The 27,863-nt window shown below is 37.1% G+C and overlaps 2 protein-coding genes across 4 annotated transcripts in view; one reads left to right on the forward strand and one right to left on the reverse strand.

Annotated features, from left to right (window-relative positions):
- Positions 1-385: 385 nt before the first annotated feature.
- Rad51 (RAD51 recombinase) lies at positions 386-24,672 on the forward strand. The gene is made up of 10 exons (XM_076850567.1): positions 386-615; positions 2,800-2,888; positions 5,155-5,292; positions 7,463-7,580; positions 9,275-9,366; positions 15,378-15,472; positions 22,369-22,482; positions 23,264-23,393; positions 23,585-23,706; positions 24,487-24,672. The coding sequence occupies exons 2-10, from the start codon at positions 2,802-2,804 to the stop codon at positions 24,608-24,610; spliced, it is 1,020 nt and encodes a 339-aa protein (XP_076706682.1). The 5' UTR covers positions 386-615; positions 2,800-2,801; the 3' UTR covers positions 24,611-24,672.
- The window catches only part of Rmdn3 (regulator of microtubule dynamics 3), a 29,226-nt gene continuing 17,598 nt past the window's right edge, over positions 16,236-27,863 (reverse strand). Inside the window, exons 12-13 of one of the 3 annotated variants that reach the window (XM_076850566.2) lie at positions 17,281-17,365; positions 16,236-17,024 (exon numbers count right to left, since the gene is read on the reverse strand). In XM_076850566.2, coding sequence (XP_076706681.2) covers positions 16,999-17,024; positions 17,281-17,365 — 111 coding nt within the window. In that variant the 3' untranslated portion in view covers positions 16,236-16,998. Of the gene's footprint in view, positions 17,025-17,084; positions 17,366-26,562; positions 27,345-27,630; positions 27,712-27,863 lie in introns of those variants that run through there. The other 2 variants (XM_076850563.2, XM_076850565.2) reach the window with 2 other exon arrangements.

Genomic DNA, 27,863 nt, shown 5'->3' on the forward strand with positions numbered 1-27,863 from the left:
CTCAATTTTTTTAACTTGGGAGGCTCAGAGCGCCAGTTAAGATCAATGATTCACTTTTCGACGCTGCAGGAAAAATAGTCTCGAGCCACACCTTTTTCCAAAGCCGCCAGTATCGCTAGCCGAAACTTCCGCAGCGGTGCATACTGGGAGATGTAGTTCCAGGCCTGTCGTACCATTTCTTGGGACTTGTCCTCTATCTGGGAAGAAAGCGATAACTCGCAAAGTTTAAACCAGTCCTTAGGAGAAAGGGAAGAGCGTAATCCACAGTATCACTCGCGCTCAAATTCTTGGGGCCCATCTCTATGCTCGCGACCAAAGGTGGAAGAGACTAAAATGCGGGTGCGAGAGGGGCGGGGCGACGTCACGTCGACGCGGACGTGACCCTGCCCGAGAGTCTTTGGCGGGATTTCTGAAAGTCGCCCGGGCCGAAGTGCGGCTGGAGAGCCAGTGCTGAGGTGACTGAGGCGCTTTCCGAAACGCGTAGTTGGGTCCTGAAACTTGCTTGGGTTGTGCACAGAAAGCCGACTACCGTGTCGAGAATTGGAGCGCGCGCTAGACCAGTGGACTGAAGTCGGAGTGCTTGCCCCGTCTCACCTAGCAGCGCTGCAGACCCAGGTGAGTTTTAGGCACAGTTGGTCTCCTTTCCAGAGCCGGGGCTTGTCCTATAGTTAGCGGCGTCCTGACCCGGCCCGTGCTCCCGCTGCTGGCTCTAGCGGCCCCTCCCGCCAACTGAGAAACCCGAAGATGGCGGGGAGGGACATGCCCGGGCCTAACTGACCCTCAGAGCTCGTTGTAGAGCAAAAAAAAAATCTGTCCCAGGTGTTTAGTGCTTCAAACCCGGCGTTCATCTGATGGACTTTTGAGGAAGCCTAGATCCAGAGAGTGGTAGTCAGACCTAATTAATGTTTCAGTCAAGGTTTCTGAATTCCTGGAACCTGGTTTTGCCTACAAAGTACCAACCTACAACTGCCCATATTAGATGATGTTTCCCGTCATCTAATATGGGAAACCTTTCATGGTTCACGTAATGCCTAGGGAATGGCCCGAATGAAGTTTGGTTTTTGTATTTTAAATTTCTAAAGGGATATGTTTGTGTGTGTATATAAATCATAAGTGTACGCAATTCCGTGAATTAGTACAGAATGAATATGTAATTATCACTCAGGTCAAGACATAGAATGCTGAGGCTCGGGATATATAGCTCAGTGGTAGATGGCTCATCCCAGCAGTACTCAAGTCCTAGATTCATTCCCAGCCCCGCGCAAAAAAAAACAACACCCCAGAAGCCTGCCTTGAACCTCCTTGTGTTATATTTGACTTCTAATACCATTGACTAACTTGGCCTGTTTTTTTGAATACATCAACAGCATACAATGTTGTTTTTCCACATGCTCGTCAAATGTCGGTATTTGTATTTTTATTTTTCCGCTCTTCTGGTGGGAATAAGTAGTATCTCATTGTGGTTTTAATTTTCCTGATTACTGAAAAGGTTGAGCTTTTTGTTCATGTGTTTCTTGGACATTTGGGTATCTTCTATTGTGAAATACTTGTTTGCATCTTTTGCCTATTTTTCTCTTGGGTTTTCTGTTTTTTCCTTACTGATTTGAAGGAGTTCTATTTATTCTGGTTATCAGTCTATGTGGTAAATAGTTTCTACTGTGATTGATTTTTTTTTTCATGCTATTATGTGGTTTCTTTTGATGAATAGACGTTCTGATTTAAATATAGTCCAGTTTTGTAGTCTTCTTTTTCCTTTTTAGTTGTTGCATTACTTACCCAACTCAAGAAATCGTTATCTAGCCTAAGGTTGTGAAAATATTCTTATATTCAAGTATAAAATCTAAATTGGAAATCTGGTTTTCCCCTTGTGTGAGAGATGTGTCAAGTTCATTTTATTCTATAAGGCTATCTACTCAACACAGCACTCACTACTTATTAAACAGACCATCCTTCCCCATTATTCTGCAATCTTTTTCATAGATAATAAAAGAAAATACTTACATGTATTCCTGTGATTCTGATATGGAATTAACATCAATTCACAGTTTTTTAAATTTTCCACCTGAGAGAGATGGACCTAAACCAGTTAATAACAAATGATCATCCTGTCTTCTGTCTTCTGTCAAGTCTTCCAAGAGTAGAGTTCCTATTATCTTTGGGGTTAAATTTGTCCTCATATGTGTCCAGATTCTTTCTCTTCTCATCTCTTCTCTTCCTCCCTCTGGAGGTGCTCTACCACTGAACTATATCCCCCAGCCCTTGTCCAGATTTTTTTGATGTGACCGCCACCACTACTAGTGATTGAACCCAGGGGCACCCTATCACTGAGCTACATCCCCATCCCTTTTAATTTTGAGATAAGATCTCAGTTGCTCAGGCTAGCCTCAAACTTGAGATCCTCTTGTCTCAGCCTCCCAAATTGCTGGGATTATGGCACCCAGTTTTTTATATAAATTTAAGTCCACTTATTATTGTGGACATAAGAATTTTACACTTTCATTAATATACCTTGAAGATAATTTGATGGTTTTTGTTCTCAGTTCTTTTTGAGCTGAGTATATAACTATGATAATAGCCTTACATGTGGTGTGGTGGTGCTCAGCTATAATCTCAACTACTTAGAAGGCTGAGTCAATCCATAGTTGGTTAAATCCTCAATGTAGAACACCAATAGGGAGAGCCAACAGTAATTCTTCGGAGATTAGTTGCAAAACTAACTTTAAGGCTCTTTCCTTACTCCCATAGTAGTTCTTTAGTGTTCATAATGTTGGCCACTGTTTTTTTGTTTGTTTGTTTCAGTAATGGCTATGCAGATGCAGCTTGAAGCAAACGCAGATACTTCAGTTGAAGAAGAAAGCTTTGGCCCACAACCTGTTTCACGGTTAGAGGTATGTTCATAGTTACTAATTTTTTAATTATGATGCTGTACTAGATTCTACCTAATCGGGGATAGCAACCTTTACATAAACTGTAGGTTTATTCCTTGGTAAAAACCCAAAGAATTTTCAGAGGTTGTCAAGAATCCTGTGGAGCCTGGTGTGGTGGAGCAGCATGCCTGTGATCCCAGCAATTTAGCAAGACCCTGTCTCAAAATTTAAAAATAAAAGGGGCTGGGGATGTGATTCAGTGGTTAAGTACTCCTGGTTCAATCCCCAGTACCCCCACCCTCACCCGAAAAAAAAAATAATGTAGAAAGGTTTGATATTATTGCTAAACATATCAGGCCAAGTCTTTTCTTTTGTGAACACTTCTCTTCGTTTTGTTTTTCTTTCTCAGAGCTGGATTTTCTTAAATAGGCTAGGATCCTATAATGGATTAAGTATGCTTGCACTAAGTATGAAACTGTTGTCCAGGAACTATGGTGGCCTGGACTGGTTATGCAGGGAGGAAAAGGGAGCCACTTCCCTCTGTTCACCCAGATCTCTGCTGAAGTTACTGTGCTATCATAGACAGGAAGAAAGTGTGGGATTGTTAAGGTATAAGAGCCAAACTCAAATTTGTGACCCTGCCTAAGAATAGCAAGCACCAGAACTGGGGCTTTGCAGTATTTTGGCCTGTTGTAACTGATTTGTGTTGAAAGAAATGAGAGGGAAAACTTTTGATTTTTTTATTTCCTTTTGCATAATTCTCCCATCTCCAACTAAGCTTCAAGACTCTAAAGGTTACTTAAATTGGTTTCTGATAAACATTTAAGAATTCAGAGTCATTTTTTGGTGCCATGAGCATCCTTATACTTCCACATAGGTATTGGTTTCTGAGGGCAAATACTAATCTTTCCCTTCTCTTAAAGCCTCACTGAACCCCACATATATGCATATCTGTCCACTAATTCATGTTCTCTCAGAAACCATAGTTTTGGTGGCTAATAATACCAAACCTAACTTTGTAAATAAGGAGAAAGAAGTGCCTTTTGGTGGTTCACTTTGAGAAGTAGCATAAAAAATAGTCATGTTTAGTAACCAAAACTAGTTTTGCCCATTCTTTTTTTTTTATGATCCCATTTATTTAAAAATAAATATTCATTTACACATGCATAATATCTTCTGAAAATTACACAAGAAACTAATAGAGGTTACCTCTTGTGAAGAACAGTACTTATGATAAGATGCCAGGAGAAAGACTTCATTTTATAACTCTTTTTGTGTGTGTGTGTGTGTGTGTGTGTGTGTGTGTGTGTGTGGTGTTAGGGATTGAACCCAGGGTCTTATGCATGCAATTAGATTTATAGCTTTATATTCTGTTCTGAATATTTTTACCATGTTGGGGGCGGACAACTAAGGATTGAACCCAGGTATACTTAGCCACTGAATCATATCCCAACCCTTTTTATTTTTGAGACAGGGTCTTGCTAAATTGCTGAGGCTGGCCTCAAACTTGCAATTCTGCTTCAGTCTCGTGAGTTGCTGGGATTATAGGCCTGTGTCACCATGCCAGGCCCATTCCTAGTCTTTTGGAGGAACCGCCATAGTAATTTACAATTCCACCAACAATGTAAAACTTCCTTTTCCCCACATCTTTTCTAGCATTATTCCTTTTTTCTTCTTTTTTTTAGACTGGGGATTGAATCTTTGGGGGATGCTCTGCCATGAGCTATATCCCTAGGCCCTTTAATATTTTTATTTCAAGACAGGGTCTTCTAAATTGGTTAGGGCCTTTCTAACTTCCTGAGGCTCGACTCAGACTTGTCAGTCTCCCAAGTTGCTAGGATTACAGGTGTGCCTCCACAGATGGCTCCCATATTTATTCTTGTTTATGTTCTTGGTGGTTGCCTAGTGCTAGTTTAAACACTGGTTTTGATAATGAAAAAGTTGATAATTTGTAATTTGATAGCTCATATGTGGGTCACACTTCTCAGGTCTTTTGTATAAAATATATTACTTTATCTCTGAATTAAGCTGGACATGATGGTGCATACATGTAATCCCAGAAGCTCCGAAAGTTGAGGCAGGAGGATTGTGAATTCAAAGCCAACCTCAGCAATTTATCGAGGCCCTAATCTACTCAGACCCTGAGGTTAAGCCCCTGAGGGCTGGGGTTGTGGCTAAGCCCCCCTGGGTTTTATCCCTGATACAAGGGGGGGAAATCCTCTGAATTAGATAGGTTACATATTAAACAAGTGAGAGATCTGAAACTTAAATATGATTTTATTTGCAGCAATGTGGCATAAATGCCAATGATGTGAAGAAATTAGAAGAAGCTGGCTTCCATACTGTGGAGGCTGTTGCCTATGCACCAAAGAAGGAATTAATAAATATTAAAGGAATTAGTGAAGCCAAAGCTGATAAAATTCTGGTAAGTTCAGCTCTGTGACCTAGGAAGGCATTATTGGGAATAGTACAAAAAAGTAAATAAATAGTGAAAGATAGTCTTCCTCCTTCCATCCTCCTCCTTCCCCTATGATCCTGGTCCCCTTTCCAGAAGAGACTGTGTCCAATTGCTTACCTTGGTATTTTCCTCTTGTGTAAATTTCAATATCATGAAATTAGATTTAAATGCTACTAAATTAACTATGAATTTATACTCCCACCAGAAATGACTGGTGTGTAATATATATCTTTTTTATTAATAAAATGTTTTTTATATAAGGAAAGTGAACAAAATATATATATTTGATTTTTTTGTCAAATGTATTTATAAATTTATGTATAGAACATATACTGGGGATAAATATACTAAAATATTTACATTGTTATTTCTGGTTGGTAAGAATATGAGCAATTTTGTGTGTTGGTAAATACATGTCCTAGGAATTAAACCCAGGGCTTTACTTAGCCTAAATATGTTCCCTACTACTAACACTATACCCTAGCCAATTTTTTTGCCTCAATTTTCTGAAGCCTCTATGTTTTCTTTAATGAGAATCTTTCAGTTAACTTTTATATAGATGAGATCTTTAATAACAGAGAATGTGATTTCAAATCGTGTTTATTTTTTTTACTATAATATAAAAGTGATTTTACTGGCTTAACTGAATATGAAGTGTTAATTTAATAATCCCTTTTTTAACAGCACTTTAGTTTTTGAAATCCCTTCTCTTTCACATATATTCTCATTTTGCCTTTATAAGAATACTAAGAATGATAAGTAGGGTTAATATTCCTGCTTTGTAGATAAGGAAGCTTAAAACCAGAGGTTTAATTATTGAGTCAAGGTCATGCAGAGGATAGCAGAACTAAGACCAGAACCCAGATATTTTATTTTATTGTACTCTAACCCTTCCTCATCTGCATTTTATTGTATATTTTTAAAATATGTGTATATATGCACATATATATAATGTTAAATTGTAGGTAGGCACAATTCCTTTATTTTATTTATTTATCTTTTTATGTAGTGCTAAGGATCAAACCCAGGGCCTCACACGTGATAGCCAAGTGCTCTACCACTGAGCCAGAACCCAACCCTTATCGTATATTCTTACACTAAGAGCTTTTATGTTTTTAAACACTGGTAAGATATTAATCTACATATTTATTTAGTCTCAATTTGTCAAATTTACAGTGCTAAAAAACTCTAAGTAATTCCTAATGTAAGTGATAAGAGTGAAGATGTTGCTATCTATGTGAGTATGAAATCATTTATTGGGTTACTTAATTAAATGTTTATTGAAGTGGTGGCTTAATTGTAAATAAGAATTCTGAGGGCTGGAGTTGTGGCTCAGTGCCTAGCATGCATGAGGCTGGGTTCAATCCTCGGCACCACATAAATGTAAAATAAAGATATTGTCCACCTAAAAAAATAAAATATAAAAATATATATGTATATATAAAAAGAATTCTGAGGGCTGGGATTGTGGCTCAGTGGTAGAGCTCTTGTCTAGCATGCAGGAAGCAGTGGGTTTGATCCTCAGAACCACATTCAAAAATAAAATTATTATGTCTATCTACAACTTAAAAAAAAATTCTGAGTTTCTAATACTTTTGTTAAAAGATTAATTTGGGCTGGGGATATGGCTCAGTGGTAGAACACTTACCTAGCATGTACTCTGCACGGATTCAATCCCTAGCACCATGAAAAGAAGATAAAGGCATACTGTGATTTTGACTAAATGCCAACAGGGGTTCCCAAAGTCTATTTGCTGTCACTTTCTGGGCATCAGTTTTCATGACTGAACAAAAGCTGACAGGGTCTTCACTTATGCGGTGTCATATCTTAGTTTTAGGAATGATATCAGTTCTCTGCTTCTGGGAACACATAAATGTAAATCTAAAATAAGTAAATTGAGATATGCAAAATGATATAGAAAGGGATTTGATTTCAGATATTTTATGTTGTGAATTCCCGGATGCTAAGGATCTACGCCTTAAAAAAAATTCATTTGAATTTGACAGTAGAAACCTTTGAAAGACAGCATTGGTATCGCTGGTATCTTAGAGAAGACTTGTAGTTCTAGCACTTTGATCACAGACTTTCCAGGTAAGGGTTATTATTTGGTTGATTTAACGTTCCTTAATTTTCTCAGGCTGAGGCAGCTAAATTAGTTCCAATGGGTTTCACCACTGCAACTGAATTCCATCAAAGACGGTCAGAGATCATACAGATTACTACTGGCTCCAAAGAGCTTGACAAACTACTTCAAGGTAATATGAATTCTTTAACCCATGTTGTAAACTGATTAGCAAAGTGTGCAAGTTATAGGAACAAAACTGAAATATTTAAGCATGATTTACATGTTAGATATGATTAAGAGTTAAGGGAAGTATCCACATTGAAGAATTAAGACTGCCAGGTGTTCAGCCAGATAAAATGAGAAGTTGTGCACCATTTGTGTACAATGAGTTGAAATGCCTTTTGCTGTCACGTATAACTAATTAGAACAAATAAAAAATTTAAAAAACTTTTGGGGTTGGAATTTGACTTATAAAATACTAAAATTATCTTTTGTTTGTATTTTTATGCAGTGCTGAGGATCAAACCCAGTGCTTCCCATGTATAGGCGAGCTCTCTATCACTGAGCTACACTTTCAGCCCCTAAAATTATCTTCAAGTTAAATAATTTAATACTACATTCAGACAATAAACTTCCTCTGCTTAAGGAATAAAACTAGTTATCATCTACTCTACCACAAGGTTGAAAGTTTGCTGACTAAAAATCACCTTTGTACTTAGGTATGGGTGGTGATGGGAATTGAATGTAGATCCTATTTATGTTCTACCATTGAACTATACCCCCATTCCCAAAGTACTCTGTTTGAATACTAATAGTGTAATGCACACTAATCTTCAGGACTTTAAGGAAAACTAGGGTTTTTGAATTTTTGAAGGTATAGCTATCTAACTGCTATAAATTAGATTTGGTTCTTGCTTCTTTCCCAGTTATCTCATCATTCAACTTTTCTTCCTTCTTTGGGTACAAAATGCCATGGATTCTGGAATAAAGCTCAAATTTGAGTGTTCATCCTCTCTCCAAACTTACCCTCCCAGCATTTACATGGTGAAAATCATTTAAAATCTATACACCTCAGTTTTCTCCAAAATGAGGAAAAAAGGACTTTTTACATTATAGGTTATTCAAAATAAATGAGTAATACATACAAATATACACTACAATGTCAGGTATATAAGATACACTTAGTTTATCTTTTTAAATAGCTGCTTATTGATTTGTGACAATACAGTTTTGTATCCTGGTTGTGGTGGTAGGTTTTTTTGGTTTTGTTTTGGTGCATCTCCACCCTGCCACCCCACCCCACCCCCAGTACTAGAAATTGAATCCAGGTGTGCTCTACCACCAAGGTAAACATTTAGCCTTCCGCAACCCCCCACCTTTTTTCTTTCTTTCTTTCTTTTTTCCTATTTCTTTTTTTTTTTTTTTTTTTTGAGAGAGAGAGAGGGTCTCACCAAGTGGCTAAAGTTAATTTCAACCTTAAAATTTTCCTACCTCGGCCTCCTAAGTTGCTGACACTACAGTTGTACACCATCACCCCCAACTATTAATGGTAGTTACTTGAAGCTGCACATTGGATAAAATTGCCTGGAACTGTACAATCATGTGTGTGCATGTGTAACTGGAGAAATCTGAACAAACTCTAGATTATACCAGTGTCAACTTTCTGATAGGCTAGATGAAGAGTACACAGAACCTCCCTGTACATTTCTTTGCAACTCTATAAATCTATAATTATTTCAAAATAAGTTTAAAAGTTACTACTTATTGAAATTTCAATTTCTAAGTTATAAAAACATCTTTCTGATGAGCTCCAACAACATTTCTAATGTTTCATTGTAGTCTCAACATTTTATTGTTCTGAGAAGTGCTTCTTGTTGCTTTTAGGTGGAATTGAAACTGGATCTATCACAGAGATGTTTGGGGAATTCCGAACTGGGAAGACCCAGATCTGTCATACACTAGCTGTAACATGCCAGGTGAGCTAATTAAATCAGCAAGGATTAGTTGTCTTGTGTATTTGCAAACATCTATTAGGACAAACATAAAGGGACTTTCTTTATCCTCAGGACTCCAATAACTAGTTGGAAGATAGACTCCTACTACAAATCTTCCACATCATAGAAACTTCCATATCACTGATTTCAAATACTTTGTCTTATCCCTTAGGCCTCTCCTGGGTTTACCTGCCCTTTTTTTCATTAGTTTGCATATTATGGTTGATCATTAAAGTAATTCCTTTAGAAATAACCTCAACTTTTGTATCCACTTGAAGAGATACCAACCTTAGAGGATTCCTATTTCTCGGTATTTGAACCCAAATTATTTACTGATCATACTGAAGAAAAATCATACCATAAATTGACTGATTTCACTTTAAATTCAAGATGACAACCTTTAGATTAGCATTCAGTACTGTTTGGCTAATCTACTGAGTTTCTCCAGTTAGGTATGTTCTCCTAAACTTTATCTCATACTTGGTCCTTTCTCCTCAAACCTTCATGTTTCTTTCAACCCTCACTCTGAGCCAGTGATCTAACCTGCTTTTCACATCAAATCTGCAAATCCAGCTACAATTTTACCCATCTTTATTTCAAATTATGATGGATGAGTGTCCCTTTTCCTCTGGCTCAGTGGTACAGCACTTGCCTAGCATGTGTGAGGCACTGGGTTCAATATATGAGACAGGGTCTTCAACACAATGCCTAGGCAGGCTTTGAACTCCTGAATTCAAGTGATCCTTTACCTCAGCTTTCTAAGCAACTGGGATTGCAGGCACGTACCATTGTACCCATCTTATCTACCAGTATTGATGAATATGGAATCAAGTCATATACAGAAGTAACAGTGGAATCTCTGAAAATGAAATATCTACATGAGAGTGTAGAATATAGAAGAGAAAGCTAACAAACTTCCTTGTTAGTGTCTAACAGTATTTAGTGGGTGCCTTTTTTCTTTTCTGAATAGGTCATCTTCACATTCTCTGGCTTTAAGGATATAATTCCTGGGAGTGGGTCAGTCCAGGTACATAGAATCTGGACTATTCTTATGAACCAATTCTTGCATCAAAATTTTTTGAGACTTTATCATCATTCTTGATATTTCAAAGAAAAATTACTTCTTATTTTGTTTGCAATACTGTGGATTGAACTCGAGCACTTTACCACTGAGCTATATTCCCAGTCCTTTTTATTTTGAGACAGTCTGTCTCACTAAGTTGCTGAGTCTGGCCTTGAACTTGAGATCCTCCTGCTTTGACCTCCCATGTCATTGGCATTACAGGCATGCTTCACTATGCCCTGACATGGGCCCACCATGTTCTTGAGATGATGAATGCTGTTTGTTAAGGTAGAAGAATATTCTGTTTCTTTATGAATAAGTTTATCTAATATCAAGCAAACCAGCTTGATAGTTTTTGTTTTTCTATCATTTACCTTTCTCGATTACCATTTTATTGCTTCTTTGATTGCTCCACTGATCTTCCATTTATTTATTTATTTTACGTTGCAGATAGGTACAGTACCATTTATTTATTTATTTGTTTATTTAGTGGTGCTGGGGATTCAACCCAGGGCCTTGTGCATGTGAGGCAGGCATTCTACTGAGCGAGCTATATCCCCAGCCCCCAATTTATTTATTTTTGAGGTACTGAGGATCGAATCCAGTGCTTACACATGCTAGGCAAGCACTCTACCACTGAAATACAACCTAGCCCTCTCCACTGATCTTTTCTTTGCAAACCAAAATATTACCATGTCTTATGAGACAGCCAAGTTAGAATTTCAATATCAAGTACACCTGTGTCATTGTTGGCCCTCCTCATGAATAAATCTGAGAAAGAAGGAGTTTGAAGAAGAAAGAAAGAACTTTGAAGATAACAAAATATTGAGGAGAGTGGTAGTAAGCTATGAAACTTGCTTGAGAACCATTAGAAATTTGATAGCTAAAGTAGAAAAGCACTATTTAAGATATTGCTTAAGGAGCTGGGAATGGTGGCACATGCCTATAATCTCAGCAGCTCAGGAGGCTGAAACAAAAGGATCACAAGTTTGAGGCCAGCCTTGGCAATTTATCAAGAATCTGTCTCAAAATAAAAAGGGATAAGAATGTAGCTCTCAGTGGTAAAGGGCCTCTGAACTCAATCCCCAGTACCAGAAACAAAAAAAAAAAAACTGTATTACCCTTTTGGGATGTAGCTTAGTGGTAGAAGACTTGCCTAACATGTGAGGCCCTGGGTTTGATACCTAGCATAGTGGTTGGAAGGGGATTTAGCCTTACATGGGTCATTGAACATGATGTGTGGCCTTTTATTTATTTATTCATTTATTTATTTTAAGATTTTTTTTTTTTTAAGATGGACACAATATCTTTATTTTTTTATGTGCTGCTGAGGATCGAACCCAATACCTCACAAGTTCGAGGCAAGCGCTCTACCCCTGAGCTGTAACCCCAACCCCTTATGTGACCTTTTTATTTATTTATTTATTTATTTTTAAAGAGAGAGAGAATTTTTTTAATATTTACTTTTTAGTTTTAGGTGGACACAACATCTTTGTTTGTACGTGGTGCTGAGGATCGAACCCTGGCCGCACGCATGCCAGGCGAGCGCGCTATCGCTTGAGCCACATCCCCAGCCCTGTGTGACCTTTTTAAATAGAAATGTTTTACCTATGTTAACGACTGCTTTGATTTTTGTCATGCTGGGGATCAAACCCAGGGCTTCCTTGTTTTAAAGAATTGCTCTACTGTTGAGCTACATCTCCAATCCCCCCATGTTGTTTTGAAAGGGATTTATGTAGAATAAATATTTACACAGTACATAATGTTCATCATTGCCATGGCAATTAAACATATGCTAATGCTCTGAAGTTCTACAAATAAAATCCTAACCTGGGAATGTTTATTAAGTTGTCATATATTGCCTGTTGACTATAAACTGAAGCAAAGGTCTCAGGTAAACGTAGACTCTTTATAAATATAACATTCAGGGCTAGGGCTGTAGCTCAGTAGTAGAGCACTTGTCTAGAATGTATGAGACACTGGGTTCAGTACTCGGCACCACATAAAAATAAATAAAATAAAACTATTTGTCCATCTACAACTAAAAATATTTTTTAAAAATTCACAGATAGCTGAGCAAGTATAGATCTTTGATCTTTTTTCAGAGAAAAGGAATGTTAATTTGTTAAAAGTTGAAAGGATTACACTTAACTAGTCTAAGAGCTAGGACCAGGGGTATAGAGAGGATGTTAGTTTACTACTTATATCTAAACATTCTTTGTTCTCACTGTCCAGATTTTCTCAACTTAATGAAGTGAAAACTTGCTGAGAATTGGATGTCTAACACTGAAATTATATAAAGTTGAGAGCTACAGTTAAAATATAAAAATACACTCCATATTTGTTCAGAGTACTAGACTAATTTAAAAATTCTGAAAAGATAGGTTGGGGCTGTAGCTCAGTAGCAGAGTACTTGCTTCGCATGTCTGAGGCACTGGGTTCTATCCTTAGCATCACATAAAAATAAACAAATAAAATACAGGCATTCTTTCCATCTACAACTACAGAACAATTTTTAAAATTCTGAAAAAATAATTTAACATATGTATTAAATTTAAAAGTATATGCTCACTAGACATAGTGGAGCACACCTGTAATCCCAGTGGTTTGGGAGGCTGAGACAGGAAGATTGCAAGTTCAAGCCAGCCTCGAAACATAATGAGGCCCTGTCTTAAAACAAAAAAATTTAAAAAGAACCAAGGATGTGACTCAGTGGTTAAGCACATCTGGGTTCAATCCCTGGTACCAAAAAATATATATATAGTTTATAGGTTTTTTTTTTATCATTTACCTTTCTTATATGTGTGTGTGTATATTTTCTTTCACAGAAATATACAAAGAGTAAATATACAAAGAATTTTTTTACCATTAAAATGGTAAAAATGAGAAACAACATGCATAGGAAGAAGAGTTAAATTATGATACTAAGCAGTTATTTAAAAACAGCTAAAAAGATTGTGCTGTAGCCCAATAACACAAGATGGCTGTGGTCGCATTAATAGGGCAAGTTGGAGAACATAGCCTATAGTTGATCAGCATCTGCTCCAGGCTACCACTGACTCAACTATATCTGACACCTTCTCTGTTTCCTTGTTATCAATCTGCCTATCTGTGCCTAGTTACCTATGGCCTCCCTTCTGTCTAAGGAGGTCCACCCAGTTGCAAAAGAATTTTCTTATGATAGCATTCACAATATCAGAAAGTGAGAGGGAAAATCATTCATCTATATCCTGGAGACTTAGCCCCAGAGTATCCAGATTTCCTCCTCTCCACAAACTTCAAAAAGCTTCTACTTTGATCCTGTTGGCCGTTGGTTTTACATTTTTAACCTCTGTCAAGGCCCTCCTTTTGTTTTATACATGTCTTTTGTTCCTTGCATACATTCACGATATAAAAAATTTTTATCTTCCAACTTTCCAAATAGTAATATAATTATTCTCTTTCTAAATTAACAAAGCCTTCCACAGTAGAGTATACAACAAAATCAGTGCCCTAAAATTTGGGGAAATCTGTACATCAAGTACTATTTAAATGATTTACATGACTTTATTTAATCCCAGCCATATCGGTGTTTATAGCAGCAAACTTCACAATAGCTAAATTATGGATACAGCCCAGATGCCTGTTGATAGAAAAATGGATAAAGAAAAAAGTTTTTTCTAAGAATAGCATTGGGTATTTGCCAGCCCCTGAATGTAAAATGTTCTAAAGGATTTTCCTCAAAATCCAAATGGGAATTTTGGGTCCAAAATAGATTTCTAGATTGGAAACTATCCTTAAAGCATCATTCACTTAAAATTTGTAGAATTAACTTAAAGGTGTCTAACATGGGATGGGTAGTCTAAAAAGTTTTCCTTGTAGCCTATGAGACTGTTTTCATAATATTCTGTGTTCCTTTCTTTTCTTGCCTCTTTTGTTTGATTCATTGGGTGTGTGTGTATGATTTTGAGGTTTGGGGATTTGGAGTTTTTTGTGTGTTAGGTTCTTTGGGTTTTGAGGCTGGGAATTAAATTCAGGGCTTCATGCATGCTAAGCATTTTTCTTTTTTTTTTTTTTTTTTCTTTTTTTTCCCTTCCTTCCTCCCTACTTTCTATAACAAACTATTGTTTTCCTTTTTCACTTTGTTCACTTTTAACACCTATATATACTATTGCAGCAAATACCATGTCTCTTGCTTATATTTTAAACTTTCTATGGATGCTTTTGAGCCATTGACAAGCCCCTTCAGTAGCCCTTTGAAATGAACTCTGCTCAATAAAGTGAAATATAGGGCTAGGGCTGTGGCTCAGTGGCAGAGCATTTGCCTACCATGTGTGAAGCACTGGGTTCCATCCTCAGCATCACATAAAAATAAGCAAACGGGCTGGGGATATAGTTCAGTTAGTAGAATGCTTGCCTCACATGTACAGGCCCTGGGTTCAATCCCCAATACCACAAAAAATAAATAAATAAACAAAGGCATTCTGTCTATCTACAACTAACAAAAAAAGAAGTTCTTTTAAAAAGTGAAGTATAAATTTGTTCTGGATGCTAAGATTAATTGGGAATTGAATTAGGATCCCTTGTTAATTAGACCTAAATGGGTAAATGATCTTCTAATTATTTGTACTAATGAACTAATACATCTTCTATTGGTGTGTAGTCAAATTTTTTCACCTACTTTGAACTATATTTCTGAGCACTCTAACTCTGACAAGATTCTAGCTTTGTGTCCTATTAGACATAATATGAGAGCTTCATGTCTAATACCAACTGTGTTTCCATCCAAAGGAAATTACTTCTTCCTGCCTCTTATCATTTTAGAGTTTTTATTTTTCTTCTCTGCTTTATCGGGAGTAGGAGGAATTATAGACTTGTCATGGGGAACTTGGTCCACCTGTATCAGAAATATCAATTATTTCCACTGTTGTTTTTTGGTTTTCCTCTTTAGCTTCCCATTGACCGGGGTGGAGGTGAAGGAAAGGCCATGTACATCGACACTGAGGGTACCTTTAGGCCAGAACGACTGCTAGCAGTGGCTGAGAGGTAGGTTACTTATTAGACTAGAAAATATATGGCTGCACTTGTCACTGTGCAGAGTCTCACTGAATTGCTCAGGGCCTCAGCCTCCTGAGCAACTGGGATTACAGGCATGTACCATCACACCTAGCATGACTTACAGATTTCAACACTATTCCCATAAAAATTACAGCAAGCTTTTTTGCCAAAATTGACAAACCAGTTATAAAATTGATATGGGAATGTAGGAGACTCAGAAAAACTAAAACACTAGTGATTGCCAGTGTTAGTTTGGCTAAAGAATATCTCTTGTGTTATTTTACATCCCAAATTATGTATATGGTTCAAAAGAATGGTCTTCAGTAGTAAAAGGAAAAGGGGGTGGAGGCATTCTTTAGTCAATGTATTAATCACTGTCAGACTGGATAAAAAATAAATTTATGGGGCTGGGAATAAATAAGTGAAATAAAGGCATTGTGTCCAACTATAACTAAAAAATAAATTTAAAAAAAATAATAATAAATAAAAATAAATCCAACTACATGACTTCCAAAGAAACACTTCAAATTCAAAGACAAATAGGTTGAAAGTAAAAGGATGGAAAAAGATGTCACATGCAAACAGTCACCATAGGAGGATGAATAGTTATATCAGACAAAATAAATTTTAAGACAAAAAAATACTACTACTGATAAAGAGGGACATTTTAAAATTAAAAGGTCAGTTCACCAGCAATAAAAAAAAATCTTAAATATATACACACCTAACAGCAGAACACCAGAATAAGTGAAACAAAACCTGAAGTAATTGAAAGAAAAAAAAATGGACAATTCAACAATATTTGGGAACCAATATCACTCTCACTTTCAATAATAGATGGTACCTTCAGTGTCAATAATGAGTTCAAGGCCTTGGTGAAGGTTGTTATTTTCGTCAACTTTTTTGTTGCTGTGCCAAAAGACCCAACAATAAGAATAAGAGGAGAAGAAGTTTATCTGGTTCACAGTTCCAGAGGTCTCAGTCCATATATAGATGTCTGATTCAGTTACTCTGGGCAGAAGGTTAGGCAGAACATCACAGCAGAAGGGTGTGGAGGAGAAAAATAGCTCAGGGCATAGCAATCAGGAAGCAGAATGCTCTGCCCAACAGGGATAATGTGAATCCCAGAATACACTTCCACTGGCTCATCTCCTCCAGCCACACCTAACCTGCCTATAATTATCACTCAGTTGATCCATATCACTGGGTTGACACACTGATTGGGTTAAAGCTCATAATCTGATGTGTCTGTGTATTCTTGCATCGTCTCAAATATGAGCTTTTGTATGGCATCTCAGATCTAAATCATAATAGATGTCTATGAAAAATCTATTACTGGCATCATACTTAATGGTGAGATTTTGAATGCTGTCCTCTTAATGTCAGGAAAAAGGTGGTAGGTAGGTCCTCGCCAATGCAGTCAGATAAGAAAATGAAATAAAAGGCATCCAGTTTTGGAATGGAAAAAGTAAAACTGTCTATTTGCTGATGACATGATGACTATGTAGAAAATCCTAAGGAATCCACACGAAAACTAGAACTAGAAAAAAAAAAAAGTTCAGCAAGGTTGTAGGATACTATGTCAATATGCAAAAATTAATTGTGTTCCTATATATTATCAAAGAACAATTCAAAAAACAGTTTCAGAGGCTGGGGATATAGCTTAGTTGGTAGAGTGCTTGCCTTGCATGCATAAGGCCCTGGGTTCAATCCCCAGCACCACAAAAAACAAAACAGTTCCAGTTACAATAGAATGAAAAAGAATTAAAACAGTGGACAGGTATGGTAGCACTTGCCTATACTTCCTGCTGCTTGAGAGTCTGAGATAGAAGGATCTCTTGAGCCCATAGTTCTAGACCATTCTGGGTAACATTGTGAGACCTGTCTCAAAAAAGAAAGAAAATATTTCAGAATAAATCTGACAAAAGTAAGACACATTGAAAACTATAAGCCTTGCTAACAGAACCTGAAGATGAAATTCCACATTCATGGGTTAAAGACTCTACTATTAAATGGCAATCTTTCTTAAATTGATATACAGATTTTTTTTTTTTCTTTTTTGGTACGGGGGATTGAACCCTGGGGTGCTTAACCACTAAATGATATATCCCCACCATTTTTAATAAATATAAATAAAATTGAGACAGAGTCTCACTGAATTGCTCAGGGCCTCAGCCTCCTGAGCAACTGGGATTATAGGCATGTACCATCACACCTAGTATGACTTACAGATTTCAACACTATTCCCATAAAAATTACAGCAAGCTTTTTTGCCAAAATTGACAAACCAGTTATAAAATTGATATGGGAATGTAGGAGACTCAGAAAAAACAAAATATTCTTGAAAAAAAAAGAAGAAAATTGAAGGTCTTAGACTTCCCAATTTAAAACTCATTATGACCAGGATTAGTGATAACATACCTATACTCCTAACTACTTGGGAAGCTGAGGCAGGAGGATTGCAGTTCAAGGCCAACGCATATACTGTCAATTTAGCTGAGACCCTGTCTCTAAATAAAATTTAAAGGGCTGGGGATATAACTCAGTGTTTTCCTAGCATATGTAAGGCCTTGAGATCAGTCCCCAGAACTGCCAAAAATAAATATATAAGCTCATTATAAAGTAATTAAGTAATTGTGATCATGGCACAAGGATGAATTGAATTAAGAGTTCAAAAATAAAACCTTTAATTTATGGTTATTAGATTTTACAAGGATGCCAAGGCAATTTATATGGGAAAGAAGACTCTTTTCAACAAATGATGCTAATGTAGTTCAATATCAATGCGCAAAAAAAGAATAGCCACTTACTGTACATGGTACTAGTAATTACTAGTAACATGGTTATTCAAAAACATTAAACACAAACTGGGTGTGGTGGCGCACACCTGTAATCCCAGTGGCTTTGGAAGCTGAGAAGAATGGCAAGTTAAAAGCCAGCCTCAGCAAAAGCGAGACACTAAGCAACTCAGTGAGACCCTGTATCTAAAAATAATACAAAATAGTTCTGGGGATGTGGCTCAATGGTCAAATGCCCCTGAATTCAATCCCTGGTACCTAAATAAATACAGAATAATTGCCATATGATCCAGTTATTTCCACTTCTGAGTGTATATGCAAAAGAATTTAAAGCAGGGAAGCACTTGGAAAATGCTGTTAATCAGCAATCACAATCAAAACACAACAATCAAAGGGTGGTAACAACCCAAATGTTCATTGGCAAATGAATGGATAAGCAAAATGTGGTATGTATACATACAATGAAATATTACTTGGCCTTAGGAAGGAAGAAAATTCTGACACACAAAACAGTATGGACATTATGATAGGTGAAATAAGCCAATCATGAAAGGAAAATACTGTGATTCTACTAGTATGTACTAGAGTAATCAAAGTCATGGAGACAGAATAAATTAGAATGGTGCTTACTTGTAAAGAAAATCAAGAGCTATTGTGTATGACATTTATTGTTAAATTTATTAAATGTCTCAACTAGTAAATTAATAAACAATGTTTTATCCATCAATAGAATGTTGTTTGGCAATTTAAAAATATCTGAACACTGATACATGTTACAACATGAATGAACCTAAAAACATGCTGGTGGAAGTTAAATATAAAAGATCACATACTGTACAATCCATTTATATGAAATTTCCAAAGGGGAAAAATCTATGAAGACAATAAAATTATGTATTGAGGGTAAGAATCTGGAATAACTGCAGATGGACTTAGAGATATTTGTGGTTATAAATGTTCCACAGTTGGACTGTGTGGATGGTTGTACAAATCTGCAATTTTGTATTTACAACACATTTGCTTTTTGGTATATTACTTATATTGCAGTAAAGTTGATACATCTTTCAAATGAACTCAAAATTATTTTCTTCTGTTTAGGTTTAAATATGATAATTTAATTCTTATTACACATTTTATTGAAACTCAATTAAAGAGAATTTACTTCATGTTGGGTTGTCAGATTCAAGTTGAAACCTGCCTGATTAATTTGAGAATATTTTCTCTAGTTTTATAATTACAATCAAATTCTCTTTCCTATTTGATAATCAGAGGGATCAATCCGTTGAATATATACCACTGAGGCATAAAATTAGGTTGAAACAATAATTGTAGCACTTTACCTCTACTTACATGAGAAGAAAAGAATTATTCTCTTTTGCAACCTGACCTTAGTTTTCTGAAGCTGTATGTGCTGAACTGTCTTCTCTCCCAGGCTTGTTTGGCAGTCTTTTGGATAGAATCACTAAGACTTTTTCCAGTAATATAGGAAGTATTCAGATAATATAGAAGAATATAAGCCACGAGGATAGAAACTTTGTTTTGGTCACTCACTGTATCCCATAGCCCTAGAACTATTCACTCATATTTATTAATGAATTAATTACTTTATTAATTAGGGCCATGTTTATGATGATTTTTTTCATTGAAGAGAAAATTGTTTTCTTTTTTTTGGTTTTTTTTATTTTAATATTTATTTTTTAGTATTTGGCGGACACAACATCTTTGTCTGTATGTGGTGCTGAGGATTGAACCCGGGCCGCACGCATGCCAGGCGAGCACTACCGCTTGAGCCACATCTCCAGCCCCAAGAAAATATGTTTGAATAGAAATTAATTCATCTTAGTCACACCTACCTAGTGAGAAAATTTTTAGAATTGAATTTCCATGTATATATGTTGCTTTCAATTGATAGTTCTGGAAAGTCATAGGCCTCCTTAAACTAATATCCAATTTCTGTTCCCAGCAGAACAGAATTTGCCATGAACTTTTGAAGAATACTAAACCACAATCAGGTTACTATGGCACAGGGTTCCCAGAATGTGTGCATTAGCACACATGTACATGAAAACAGCTCCATTAGCCAGGTGCAGTGGCATAGGCTTGAAATTTCAGCTGAAACTGAGGCAAGAGATAACCAAGTTTGAGGACAGCCTGGGTAATTTAATGAGACTCTGACTCCAAAAAAAAATAATTTGTTAAAGTGCAGGCAAAGTGGTAGAATACCTGGCTAGCATGTGCAATGTAATCCCCAATGTCTCAAAAAAAAGAAAAAATACTATCCCCATCCCTATCTCCTTATCCCCATGATAGAATCATGAACGTAGAATAAGCTCAAACAATTACAGAACACTGGATTTTCTTTAAGCACTATCCCTCCATCCATCCATATCTCCCTTTCTCTTGTGTTTTACTGAGAAATGAACCCTGGGGCCTACATCCCCAACCATTTTATTTTGAGACAGAGTTTCCTTAGGCTGTCAAGACTGGCCTCAATCTTGACATACTTCTTTTTTCTGTGTTCCAATTCACTGGGATTACAGGTGTGCATCACTGCAATCAATTGATCATTCTGTTTTGAACTATTAAATAAGGGGATAACTATTATACTTCATGAAAACCATTTGTTTTTAAGTGATGATACATTATTTTCACATTGTTCAGGGTGTGGATAAAAGCATTCAATAACATCTTGCGGGGGTGGTACTATGGATTGAACTCAGGGGCACTCAGCCATTGTATTTAGAGACAAGTTCTCACTGAGTTGCTTAGTGCCCCGATTTTGCTGAGGCTGGCTTTGAACTTGTCATCCTCCTCTCAGCCTCCTGAGCTGCTCAATACATTTATCAGAATCTAATAGGTATATAAAATATACTAGGAAATTAGTGAATCCCATCCCAGTTTTTTCCCTAAAGGAATTTATATTCCAGTAAAAGAATGACACAGTAGTTCTTCACAAGTGTCATAAAAAAGCTCAAATCACATTTTTAGAAATCCTGAAGAGGGAGAATCACATCTATTTGAGAGATGTAGGAAATCTTTTGTATAAGTACAGGTAAAGCCAGGTGTGGTAATGTATGCCTATAGTCCCAGCTACTGGAGAGAATCACTTGAGCCCAGGATTTGAGGCTAGTCTGGACAATACAAGGAGACCCCTAACTGAAGAAATTTTAAAGAGTGCAGGTTAAGTCTGTTCAGATAGATAAATCAAAACTTTTTTTTTTTTTTTAATGGTGTGAAGATGAACCCAGGGCCTCTTTCCTACTACACCAGTGCTCCATCATTAAGCCACATCCCCAACCCTTAACATTTAATGAGAATAAAATTGTCTTTCTTGAGCAACCTTGAACATTCATATCTTAGTTAGCAGAAGTGAGTCCATTCTATGAAAACAAGAGCTATTTTATTTGCTCTTGAGACACAAAAGAAAAAAAATCATTAAGCCGTAAATTGAATTCAGATATCGCTCAGTTATACTACATACATAAATATCACATTCTGAATTGTAACTTGTTTTATTCTTGTAACTAGAAACTATTAGGAGACTTTTGAAGAAATGAAATATGTTTAATAAAATCCTTCCTTGAACTTATAGTTTGGGGACCCTTTTTTAGAAGGCTTAATGTTCATAAAGCAATAGTTGATGTGAATTCAAATTGATACATTTATTTTGGCTTGTTGCCCTTGCGTTTTGCAGAATATTGTTTCCCTGTAATTAGGAATTCTCATTCTAGATCTGGAGTCCTCAAAGAATAAATTTGATTTATCTTAAAGTCTTACTAGGTACATCTACTCTTAACAATTGCTGCTGCCATCTTTCTCTGAAGTTTGCCTGCATATCATAATAGAAAGGGATTTAGTGCTGGGGATGTAGCTCAGTGGGAGAGCACTTGTCTAGCATACACAAGGACCTGGGTTTGATACTCAGCACCACCAAAAAAGGAAAAAAAAAAAAAAAAGGTATTTATATTCTTGGATCTTGAAAGCACTGTCAGTATCACTTCTTACCTACCCATCCTGGTCATTTAAATCTTAGAAACGAATTTCTCACCCGACTGAGTTCTGTACCTGAAATGTTCTCTTTTCTAGATATGGTCTCTCTGGCAGTGATGTCCTGGATAATGTAGCATATGCTCGAGGATTCAACACAGACCACCAGACTCAGCTCCTTTATCAAGCGTCAGCCATGATGGTAGAGTCTAGGTATGTGCTTAGCAGAAGATACCAAATATGTTCCCAGAGCTCTTTGTATCTTGTTCATAGTAACCCAAATTAGAAATGGAGAATTTTAGTTTCTGTTATTATGCTTATGACATGTGTATATGCACATGGGCTTTACTGGAGATTGAACCAGAGCTTCATGTCTGCTAGGCACACACTTAAAGTACTGAGTTGTATACCTCAGCCCTTTTTTGAGACATGGTTTCACTCAGTTGCCCAGGCTGGCCTTCAACTTTGCAATTCTCTTGCCTCAGCCTCTGGAATAGCTGGGATAACGGGTGTACATAGTCACTCCTGGCCTATTTTGACACTCTTGTTTTGTGATCGAGTCACTAATGAAAAATGAAGCCAAGGGCTGGGAGTATAATTCAATGGTAGAGCACTTGGCCTAGCATGTGTGAGAGCCTAGATTTAATTCTCATCACCATACACGTACAAAAAAGAAACATAATCTAAACACCTATATGAAAATTAAAATATGAGATTTTAGAGGATTGAATAAAGGAATAGAAACTGACACAGGCTAGAAAGTCTTCAGAAAACGCTTGTTCTTGTTGGGCTAGTGACTCAAGAGAGTGAGGCAGGAGGATCTCAAATTCCAGGCCAGCCTTGGCAACTTATTGAGAACCTTGTCTCAAAAAAAAAAAAAAAAATAGAAAAGACTGGGAGTGTAACTCAGTAGTAGAGTGCCTCTGGGTTCAACCCCTCGTACCAAAAGATAAAAAAAAAAAAAAAAAAGAAAGAAAATTCTTGTTCCCTTTAGGTATGCACTGCTTATTGTAGACAGTGCCACCGCTCTCTACAGGACAGACTACTCAGGTCGAGGAGAGCTCTCAGCCAGGCAGATGCATTTGGCCAGGTTTCTGCGGATGCTTCTGAGACTTGCTGATGAGGTAAGCTGCAGGGCTACAAAAATTTACAGGAACCTTGCTGAGAGGTGAGGACATTAGTACCTAATATCAAGTTATTAGTTTAAAAATGAAGAGAAACCTTAGTCATTCGTTGCTTTGTGAGGGGAAGTGGTGGCAGCATTAAGGTTTTTGGAATGTCCCTAGCTACAAAACTGACATCCTTTCTCCATCAGTTTGGTGTAGCAGTGGTAATCACCAACCAAGTGGTAGCTCAAGTGGATGGAGCAGCCATGTTTGCTGCGGATCCCAAAAAGCCTATTGGAGGAAACATCATTGCCCATGCATCAACCACCAGGTAAGGTGATGGCATTAATACTTCTTGCTGGGGCTGGGGATGTGGCTCAAGCGGTAGCGCGCTCCCCTGGCATGCGTGCGGCCCGGGTTCGATCCTCAGCACCACATACAAAGAAAGATGTTGTGTCCGCCGAAAACTAAAAAATAAATATTAAAATTCTCTCTCTTTCTCTCTCTCTCTCTCTCTTAAAAAAAAAAAAAAATACTTCTTGCTTAAATATATGTTCTATTAACTATGAACTAAACATGACAATAAAACATTTCCATTTAAACCATATTAAAGGGCTGGGGATGTGGCTCAATTGGTAGCACACTCGCATAGAGTGTGTGAGGCACTGGGTTTGGTTCTCAGCACCACATAAATGTGAAATAAAGATACTGTGTCCACCTAAAAACTAAAGAAATAAATATTAAAATAAAATAAACCATATTAAAGCTGACATTGTGTAATTAAACACTTAGGAACTCTTGCTAAATCTAATTGTCTTACTCTGATTGGTACTGGTGTTTGCTTTGGGTTCATAAAGGAATTTAAAACTCTGTTATTGAAGAGTGAGTATTGAACCTCTGCCTGATTATTTTGAAAAGTGTCTGTTTCAGTATGAGCATTCCACTAAAGGGGTCAGAGAGAATGGATTTCTCCAGGTTAGAAATGCACTAAAATCCCTAATGTCCTTGTAGGAAATACACACACGTATACATATATATCTAAAAAAGCTCTATTATAAAGTCAGGATGTAATTATAATAACTTGGTGCTTTGGTCTGTGTCTTTGGGTCAGATTATACCTGAGGAAAGGAAGAGGGGAAACAAGAATCTGCAAAATCTACGACTCTCCTTGTCTTCCTGAAGCTGAAGCTATGTTTGCCATCAATGCGGATGGTGTGGGAGATGCCAAAGACTGAATTACTGGATTTTTCCCCCTGTGGTAAACTTTAAGTGCTGCAATCTAATGGAGAGGACTGCTCCCTGGGGTTCTTCACAAGCTTCTTCCTTGTTGTGTCTGTCAGGACGACATCCAGGAAAATAGCTATTATATCAGCCTTTCTAATTGTGTAAATAGGAGACAGGTCAGTATTCACAAACTGATCTGAAATGTTTATTCCTTCTGGAGCATGTTAATCTTTGTGATTTCTTTGGTGTTTATAGAGGTATAAAATACCTTTGACATAGTGTCTTGGAATGGACTCAGGGCTAATAGGTCTCCAAGAAAAATAGTGGGAAGATCTGATTTCTTCTTTCACTTCCAAATAATGATAAAATAAAATGTCTGAGCTCTGTAGCCAAAGGAGTGAGTCTCTTCATAGGATCTTTTCTCTATCAGCAAAACTCCCCTGTTAATTAGAATGTAGGTTTTAAGGTTGTATGCCTGAACTCATAAAAATTTGATTTAGATTAAGGACTCTTGGATGAGGCCTGCTGGGCTATCAGTCCTTATTCTTCTACTTGCTTGGTCTTTTACTTAACACTAAGACTAACTGAATTCTGGAATCTTAAGCATTTCAAAGACTAAGTAAGCAGATATAGTATGAGGCTGTTAATAAAATAACTTTTTGTAATGAATATACTATTTGGTTTTTTTGTGGTCCTAGGGACTAATCCAAGGGATGCTCTACCACTGAAGTATATGTCCATCCCTTTTTATTTTGAGAGAGTCTGCTAAAGTACCAAGTCTGACCTCAAATTTGTGATTTTCCTGTATCAGTGTTTTCAGTTGCTAGGATTACAAGTGTGCACTGAAATCCAGAATGAGTATACTGATTGGTTTTGTTGTTGTTTGTTTTTACTTGTAGATATATACGTAAGTAAAGGTACTATGTCTATCTTTATGTGGTGCTGAGGATCGAACCCACTGACCCATGATAGGCAAGCACTATACCACTGAGCTACAACCCCAGCCCCTGAACGTACTGTTTATAGGATAGTTATCTAGAGCAAGATGAATATTTCAAGATAGGGTTTCCATAATACCACTTTGGCACTGAGTAGTGCTGGTCAGTTTCTATTGCATTAAGTATTGAAAACTGAAAAGGAAATCCTACATTCAGGTAATTGACCTTGTATCCTTCAATCTAATGGAAAACATTACAAGATTGAACTATCATGACATTCCTATGGCTTGTTTTTATTCCATAAGTCTCAGGTTATAGTGGTCTGGCACCTGCCCAGATTATTCTGTTTCAGAGGTTTGAGATCCTTCTGTTGTCAAGACTTCTACTTGGAATGGGTTTTAATCAGTTCTAAGTTTAAAAGGCCTCTCAGCTAGTATTGGGATATGTGACAGAAAATATGCTGCCGCATATGTTGGTCCCCTACTTTATGCAGCGAAATGGGAATATTTAGATCAATTTAATGCAGTTTTGTCTGACTGACTTTAAGGGAGTGGGCACGGCAGTACACACCTATATTCTCACTGAAAGTGCTCATTGACCATCCAAAAACTTTGGGTTTTAGATAACAAAAGTTGCTTATCCTCAGAATTGACTGTATCTCCGGTCTTCTTTTTCTACATCACAAAATAAACCTAGGTTGGTCTTTATAAAGACAGTGACAGATTCTGCAGTGAAATATTGGCTCTCATAAGGCACCTCAGCCCTATATGGTACTTAGATGAATCTGACCTAGACAATTGTCTTACTCTTCTTTTGGAATTGGACTTTGTGCTAAACAAGAGGGGCAGGGAACACTTATTTAGTTGCAGTAGATCTTGTTCAGGATAAAAACAAGCTCTCTGGCTATGTTTTACATGCAGCTAAATTTTTCCACTGGAAAGAACATTAATCAAAGATCTTATTTAGTGCACTGTTTATCTATGCATATAATTTCATGTGTAGGAGGAAAAAACAGAAGATCGTCATCATTGTTATCAACTTTGGTTTATTTCAAGCTTGTGCTAAAATATATTCCAGATAATGCTTCAGATCATTGTTGCACAATAAGCCCTAATGCCATTGCTGTCATTCCAAAAGCTGCCAGAACTCTGGAAGTCAAGTGGTCCAGCCCCTTAACCCAGGAATATAGGTAGAGTCCACATGATAAGTGATGAGAGGGGCATTAATTGAACTGCTCTGGCCCCTCGTTTTGTCTGGTAAGTAGGGTATGATCTTGGGATTACAGATATAGCTAATGAATATTATGAATATTAATCAGTGAAAACATTAGAGTGACAAGTTCTCTTTGTTCCTTTAGCTCTTTGAAAGTTCATTTATCTCACTGGCAGTGCTGCTACTTCATCTTTCAGCTCTAGCAGCCTTCAGGGATTCACTCACACTTAACCCTAGGGCAATTGCCAGTTTAAGTCTTCATTTTTCAAGAATTTCCTCAAGGGGAAGAACAACAGAAACCCAAGGTGCAAGTTCTTCCCTAATTTTACATTAGGTAAAACATGAGAATAAATTAACTGATGGATAGCAGGCAAGAAGTTGGGGAACGGTAGTGGGTAATAGTCAGACCCAGGGGGCAGAACACTGCCTAAACCAGTCTTGCTTGGTTTTCTGATCTTAGCAGGGTCTATGGAAAAAAATCCTTGATTTTTTTCCCCTCTTAAATAGTATTCCTGAAGTCACAAAGGCCATTGAAATGTGATTATTCTCCTAAAATTACTTCCAGTTCTTGCAGATCCTTCTGGAAAGCTGAATCCTAGAGAAACAAACAGAACAAATCTAGTACTCAAAATCTGCGCCAACCTTTTCTCAAACCACCGGTACCTGAGGGGTCCTTTGCTACCCTCCTGAGCTCTTAGCCCATGAAATCTGTCTCCTCCCCTAGGTAAGATGTACACAGAACACAGAAGAGATTCCATGTAGAGGATAAACTCTCATCCCAGGGAAATAAGACCTCAAAGGAAGATTTTCTTTATTGAAAAGGTCACATGATGACACAGTGGTAGAATTCAGTATTTTAAAAACTCTTTAAAAAGTATTACCTCATTAGTAACATCTGGCAACTCCAAGGCCAGCTTCATCCACCTTTTAGCTTCAGTGTTTTTTCCTAGTTCTCTATAGCACTGAGAAGAGACAACAATAAAAACCTAACAAACACCACCAGGAGATAGGAGTTCCCAGAAGGGTTGGGAATGTGGTAGAGTGCTGGGTTTGGGCACCAGCACCAGAAATACCATCTACATAAATGTTTTTTCATCCAGGTTGAAGTGAGTGA

Source organism: Callospermophilus lateralis, chromosome 3, assembly GCF_048772815.1.
Source record: "Callospermophilus lateralis isolate mCalLat2 chromosome 3, mCalLat2.hap1, whole genome shotgun sequence".
Taxonomy (NCBI): domain Eukaryota; kingdom Metazoa; phylum Chordata; class Mammalia; order Rodentia; family Sciuridae; genus Callospermophilus; species Callospermophilus lateralis.

Excerpts from the sequence above, each read along its gene's own strand:
- Rad51 (XM_076850567.1), top strand. The coding sequence starts at position 2,802 with ATGGCTATGCAGATGCAGCTTGAAGCAAACGCAGATACTTCAGTTGAA. Across the intron at positions 9,367-15,377 it reads CACTAGCTGTAACATGCCAG|CTTCCCATTGACCGGGGTGG; the intron begins GTGAGCTAATTA and ends TTTCCTCTTTAG. Across the intron at positions 23,707-24,486 it reads GCCCATGCATCAACCACCAG|ATTATACCTGAGGAAAGGAA; the intron begins GTAAGGTGATGG and ends TCTTTGGGTCAG.